The sequence below is a fragment of the Otolemur garnettii genome, unplaced genomic scaffold (genome assembly GCF_000181295.1).
Source record: "Otolemur garnettii isolate 467f Iridium unplaced genomic scaffold, OtoGar3 scaffold00178, whole genome shotgun sequence".
Taxonomy (NCBI): Eukaryota; Metazoa; Chordata; class Mammalia; order Primates; family Galagidae; genus Otolemur; species Otolemur garnettii.
Window position 1 is genome coordinate 606,778 of NW_003852573.1, and position 7,425 is coordinate 614,202.

The 7,425-nt window shown below is 35.1% G+C and overlaps 1 protein-coding gene across 5 annotated transcripts in view; it reads left to right on the plus strand.

Annotated features, from left to right (window-relative positions):
* SYT14 (synaptotagmin 14) overlaps positions 1-7,425 on the plus strand; it is a 226,121-nt gene that overhangs the window by 97,026 nt on the left and 121,670 nt on the right. For all 5 annotated transcript variants that reach the window (XM_003800506.1, XM_003800505.1, XM_003800507.1 and 2 more), the window contains exon 4: positions 3,674-3,889. In XM_003800506.1, coding sequence (XP_003800554.1) covers positions 3,674-3,889 — 216 coding nt within the window. The remainder of the gene's footprint in view (positions 1-3,673; positions 3,890-7,425) is intronic.

The window sequence follows — 7,425 nt, forward strand, 5'->3', positions numbered from 1 at the left end:
AAAAAAAAAAAAAAAAAAAAAAAAAATGTCCGTTAATCCTTTGTTGTGTTCTAATCAAATAATGCTGTTCTCCGTTAAACAGATGATGAAGCTCTTGCTGTGGCAGGTTTTATGCTCTTTAACACAGTCATGCTGTTGTCACCAAGGACATTTCTGCATCTGATATTAATTTAAATATCCAGTTATGAATGTCTGGAAGACAGCTTTATAGCTAATGAGGATTGTATTGGCTCAAGAAACTGCGATGGTGTGAACAATGAGGTGCCTGTTTGTTAACCCAAAGTGAATAATGAACAGGTGGCCTTATTGATCAGTGTTCCCGAGGCCTTTTGTTCTATGCTGATGTAAAGTTGAGAAATATTAGGTGCTAAAAATTTAGTGTCAAGTGGTGACAGTAGTTTTGGAAAATTCATTATGTTTTTCAGACAGTTCAAGTTGTTGAACTTCTGCTCAAATATAAATTTTTACAGCTGTGCAAAAAAAAAAAAAACCCCAAAAATTACACTCAGTTAGTTTCTTAGTTTATATTGCTAGTACTTCTAGTAATTCCTTGGTTATTTCCATTTACTGTGAATCTGATCATAGGTTCAAAAGTAAACTTACTTTTATTCATATAATGCACATCTGGAATTTGTAAGTTCAGACTCTTTTAACAAAAAATTGAGTAGCAGTAGAAACAAAGGCTTTTCAGTTCTGCTACATGCCTGCATATGTAATAGGGATTTCCTATTTATCAGTTATATGGATGGAATTTAAATGATGCAGGAGAGACCTATCCAGAATGGTAGATGAACTAAATAAAAAGAAATGCGACTTTTGAAAATGTATGAATTTTGGAGTCTACTAGCAGTTTTTGAATGTCAAATTCAGTGATTTTTGATTCCTGTCTTTTAGTTTTGCTAGTAGGTAGCCCTATTACTTGAAGTAGCAAAAATGAAGAAACAGTTTATACATTATTTTATTCAGAAGGTAATAAGGGAATGGGCTTCTAAGTACATTAGAAGTAGCAGTACAGTTTTAAATTTTTTGTTTTCATTAAGAAGCATGTTGATAACTAAAGAAACCAAACATCTGTCAAGTATTCCAGACTATAGTCAGTACTAAAACATGCAGTGTTCCAAAAATTGTTCCAAAAGTTATTTGACCCATAGATTAACCTTTCATACAGCTGAACCATAATATTACTAGTACCTGTGTTCTAGCTTCTGACACAGGGATTATAAAATATAGAAAGAAGAATTTTCTTACTTATTAACAAATTCAGGGGCATATTAGGTAACATTTTGTAATAGGTAAAGTTTGACTATAGAATTGTTACCATCCTCTAGGGCAGGGGTCCTCAAACTTTTTAAACAAGGGGCTAGTTCACTGTCCCTCAGACCATTGGAGAGCCAGACTGCGGGCCCCCAGGACAAGTCAGAACAGGCAGAATAGGCAACGGTGGCAAAAATACCTAGCAGGCCGAATAAATGTCCTAGGTGGGCTGCATGTAGTCTCCAGGCCGTAGTTTGAGGACACTTGCTCTAGGGACTCGGAGATCTCCTGCTGCCTTAATACTGAAAGGGGGGGGGGTCAGGATGTGACGCCGCTGAAGCAGGTTTTCACATATCTGGTTACACTGGACACCTGACAATGAGAAAACAAACTGTCAGTGGGATCAGTCCCTGATAGCCCTAGCCACCCAATCCGGATTGGCATGTGACTGTTAGGATGTACCACAGAAGGCTAACAGCTCTGAAGTGGGAATCAGAGGGCCTTTGTTCTAGATGGGGTCTGCCATCATCTCAGTGTTGCCTGATAGAACTTTCTACAGTGATGGAAAAGTTTTACCTACAGTAACCACTAGTCACATGTAGCTACTGGGCACTTGAAATGTGTCTGGTAGCATGGGGATCTGGATTTTAAGTTTTATTTAATATTAATTAGTTTAATTAATTAATTAATTAATTAAAATAACCACATGACTATTGACTACACATTAGGCAGTGCAGTGCGTAGCGTTACTCATTCATGGCTTTATTTTACTGAATTAAAAGTGGAACTTAAACTCGATAATACCTAAGCTCCTTCTAACTCTAAACATTTAATTTCTGTCTTATAGTTTAAAATTACTTATTCTCTCCTTTTCACTACAATTTCAACTTTGATTCCTTTATTGCAGATGATTTCAACTGAGTATGAAGAGAAAAATAAGCAGATTGAACTAATAAGTTCAACTTGCTGTGGTTTCTTCATCTTTCTAGAGTTATTTTATAATTCTGAGAAAAGTTACATCTTGGTATAAGTGAATGTTAACATGATGCAGTTTCAAAAAGCTTACCTTATTAAAAAAATGATAACTAGTGCTTTTAGAAATAATTTAAATTTATACCTCTTGAAAAATTTATTTGAACTTTAGGTGTATTTAAGTAGAGTTTTCCTAGCAATCCCATCTATTACAGATAATAAGTATTAACAATTTGAGGTATATCCTTCTAACATTTTTGTATGTATATACATTTGCTACAGTATGTGTATATAGTTATTTTTATTCACTGGGAATATGATTATACCCTCTGTCACCTTTTCTGTTAACATGGTGTTATAGTTACTCTTTCCCTCTGAGTCCTTGTTTTTAATGACTATATATTAGATCCTTGAATAGATACATCATAGTTTACTTAACCAAGGCCCACTGATCAACATTTAGGTTTTAATCTTATTTTGGTTTCTTTTGTCAGTAAACAAAATGGCAATGAGTTGTTCAAAAGTATATCTTTGCTCATTTATTGTTTTCTTAAGTTGGATTTTTAGAAATGGAATAGGTAAATTCCTAGAAATGTATTGAAGATTATGAGAATTTAAATGTTTGATATGTTTTGCCAAATTGCACTCCAGGCAAGTTATACTATTAAAGCTTTCCTAGAGAGAAAAATGCATGCCTGTCCATTTCTGTTTTACTGCTAGCACTGAGAATTGTCAGTTTTGAGAATTTTGGCCAAAATGAGAATCAGAAATGTGTCTTGTAACACAAATTATTTGAATCAGGTCCATGTGTACTGGAAATACTGATAACTTCATTTGTATGTTACTAATCCTTTAAAAAAGTTATATAAAACAGCAAGTACTATAATTTCCTTTATATGTAACATGGTTGAAAAATCTCTGTGACTAATATGATTTATATAACTAGAATGTACAAACTGATCTTTTTTAATTAAAACATAAAAATCTAAAGGCACCCTCTTATGGGAACAAAATTAAAGCTGAAAATTTAGGTTATACACAGGGTGCTAAAATAAATAAATATATAGTTTATATACGTACACACACATTTTAAGAAAGGGGAAAAACTATGTTAAAATAATGTATGCCAATGACAAAAGATGAGTACAAGTCATATTTGAGCACCTCTTGTAATTGCAGAAGTCAACTTGAGTATTACAAATTTAATATAGTTTTTTCCTTTCTTAAAATGTGTATGCATTTTAGCACCCTCCGTATGCATATATATGTATATATGATATATATTTGTGTGTGTGCATATGTATACGTGTGTATAGATATAACTTTAGCAATTTTTCCATTCTTTATTATATTAAAATTATTTGGGGGGAGACACCCAATAGGGCCAGTTAAGTAAGGGGAGGGGGCACCCTAAATTATCATTTGTTCTCCTTGTCATTCTAAATAGATAATTCCTACATGGACAAAGATGAGCATGGCTCATCCTCTGAAAGTGAAGATGAAGCACTGGGGAAATATCATGAGGCCTTATCCAGAACACACAATTCCAGACTACCCTTGGCAGATTCTAGACAAAAGAACTACGCTTGGGAAACAAGACAGAAGTACAGTCCTCTGTCTGCAGAGTATGATGGATACAGTAGTGAAGCATCCATAGATGAAGGTAAGACAGGTTATTTTATTTTTTTACATGCCACTCTATATTATTAGATTACTTGTGCCTGAAATTCTAGGCATCTGTGATTCTGTGATAAACAAGAGAGGACATAGAGTAGAGTCAAGTTTTGGGGAATGTAATTTATTTAAAGTCAAATCTTTGGTCTTAAACCAAAAATCAAAACCAATACCTAAACACCCACAAGTGAGCACACAAAATAATTTAAATAATGTGATCATTGTAGCTCTCATTTCATAGTGAACATACGCCTAACAAGCATGAAATGGAAGATGTGAATCAGCTGTTCTCTCGGGTGGAATTAGTTCCTATTCCTGTCATAGGAGCTGACAGAGTCTAAGCATCTCATGGTGTTGAACATGATTCCAGCATGTAAATGTATGCTGCTTCATTCAATATGGCCCCTAAGCATCAGCCAAATGCTTCACATGGCACATGGCAGAATAAATGGTAATCTATTCTGTGCAGGAGGAAAAACTGTCTGAGGTGGCTTTACTGAGAGCTGGCACTATATTATGCTGTGCTTTAAAATTTAAGGCATATTTAATGATTTCAGTGATTTCAAGGGTTATTTTGTCTCTAATTGATTTTGCCTTATGTGGTGAAACTGACTTTAGAACTCAACCTGTGTAGAAGATACAGGTCCATTCGTAGATGTTTTTGCATCTTTGTATATAACCTTGGTAAAAAAAGGTTTGCCGTCAAAGTATATTTCCAAATGAATAGAATATATGATTACTCTTTGTGTTACTTACTATCTTCATACCCCAAAGCAAAGAATAATATATCCTAGATATCATTTTTATTATTATACACAAATACAAACTGTCCTTGGTTTTGTAGTGATGATTGTGTTTTAAGGTGTGTTACTGTTGATATGTATTGCAACACTTGGAATTGTCAGGAGACCAGATCATGTATTTTAATATTTGTCTTCATGCTAACTAATGACTCATATAGCTCATTTTTATTTCTGCTGGTAGACAGGTATTATAATAATAATTGAATGCTGAGTTACTGCTGTGTAGGATGGTTACTATGAGATGCAAGGAAAGAAGTGAAAAATATTAGGTATGTACTATGCCCTCAAAAATATGGGTTTAGTACTAGGGGGAAACAAGATGTGCTTACAAAGATAACTAAATAATACAAAACTGTAAAACTAGGACTCGACTTATGTACACCTCTGGCACATGAATAAAAGAACAGGAAGAGAATGTCTTTTGAAATCTGATCTTTGTTGACATTCTAGCTCTATCTCTTAGCATATTATCTATGGAATATGTTCATGGTTTTTAGGTTTGTTTCATTGTCTCTAATGGGTGGTTTATACTGACCTTGAAAATTAATTGATGCATGGGTCTGTGGTATAGTTTTTGGCATAGCATCTGCTAGCTGATAGTAAGTGGTGCGTAAGTGCAGTTAAAGATGATGGTAGTGAAACAGTGATGGTAATGATAAGGAGTAGTCATGAGTTTGCCATCTGTGATCCCAAACACTACTCTTTCTGAATATACATTCAGGATTTTTCTCCCATTTACTCTTTTCCTTTCACCCTGTACCTCTCTGTTGTCTTGATAGCGCTTCTTTGTTGTTTTTTTATTCTAGGATGACTTTATGGCCAATGGGAAGAGCGGCGAGTTTGTGTCTGTATAACGTGCAAATGGAGATGACTGTGCTTGTTAAAATGGTCTTACTGGGTTTTAGAATGATGAGGGGACCAACAGATGATGTAAGATAATAATGGACTGAGAAAATGGCTTGTATATCACAGGTTATTTACTATTGAAAGATCAAAGGTAGAAATAGGTTCAGTGGAATAGAGAAAGAACAAGAGAATTTGATTAGAGAGGGGGATTGCAGACTCAAAATCATAGGGAAAAGCAATTTTCAGTGATTGATAATAAATTCTAAACATACTGACAGGCAAAGGTACAAAAGTACTTAGAAAATCCTGGGAAGTTTTAGGGAGGAGAGTGAAATGCCACCCATCGGAGAAGGTATGAGAGAGCTTCAAAGAGAATATGGTATTTCATTTCAACTTTTAAGAATGGGTAGAAAGTTTGTGAAAATACTAAGTAGAGGTATTTCATATAGTGGGAATCTCATAAAATTTAATGGGTAAAGTGGAAAAATATAGAGAATATTTCCAGAACAGAGAAGTCCTCTTGACTACAATATAAGTACATGCAGATACAAATATGGAAATAGAAGATAAAATTGGAAAGAAAGGTGAGGTCTAAAGGCTGGAGTGCCTCTTGGCCAGGAAGATTGTGTGTAATTTGTTAGCCAGTGAGAACTCACTAAGGACTTTTCACCAAGGAACCGTGATCTGGGATGTAATTCAGAAAGAATTATTTAGCAGCAAGAAGACTGCAGGAAAAAACATGAACTACAGAGATCTTTGTGGAAATTTGTCTATGTGGAAAATGATAAAAATCTGAATTAGAAGCAACGGGATTATAGAAAGATAGAAGAGATACTATGGGGACAGAATTTGGAACAGTAGGAAACAGATAAGATGACTGTTGTTTCCATCGTGTATGACTAGGAGAATGATGAGGTCATTACTAATATAAACACAAAACGTGGAGAGGGATATGTTTTTTGTTGGAAGTGGGGAATGAGTATAAAATATAGTAAGAGATTTCATTCTGTAATGAGGCAGGATATTTTAGCTGTTGGAATAGGCTATCAAGCTTATAATCAGGAACATGGTTGGGGGAGAAATTTTCAGGTCATATATGCTCAAAGAATAGAAACTGGGGAATGGATTAGTTGATGAAGGAAAATGTGTGAAGATCAGAAGGTCATTTCCACTAACAGGAGAATTAAAGGTGTCATGTAAATAGAAGAAACAGTAAAAGAGATAAAGAAAAGAATCAGGAGAATGTTATATGTATTTTACCAGGCATAGAAGAAGAGTTTTAAGGAGGACAGATAGGTTGGAGAGGATGAGAATTGAAACAGGCACCTTTGTTTCGGAGAACACTGATTTTCAGCTGAAGTTTTACTACAGTAGAGTAATGAGGAAATAAGTCAGATTGAATGTTGTTAAGGAGAGAATAAGTGGTAAGAAAGTGCACATTTGCAGCCTACGCTTTCTTATTCACTTTCTCCTTACCAACTTTGAGAATCAAGAAAGAGAGGTAGTTGAAGCGTTTTTGTAACCACTGTACACCTCTGCCTCCCACCCACACTCCTCTCATATATACTTGGGAAGGAGGGGAATTTGCTTCTAATATACATGTGCGTCTCTACCACGTGGTTGCCCCTCAGCACAGCTGCCTTTGGAGAAACATGCTCACTGCATGACTGCTCACCCAAGAGGACTACTGGGTATGGTTCTCTGGGTAGGATTTGGATCATTTTCCTAAGGCGCAAGTAAAGGGATGGCAGAGTAGGCTACACTGCTTACTGCTCTGGCCTTTTACTCTGCATGTTACCGTCCCAGTTTATAAAGATTAGACTTGACTGATGAAGGTTGAGATAAATAAAAGGTATTACAAAGTAGAAGGAAAAAT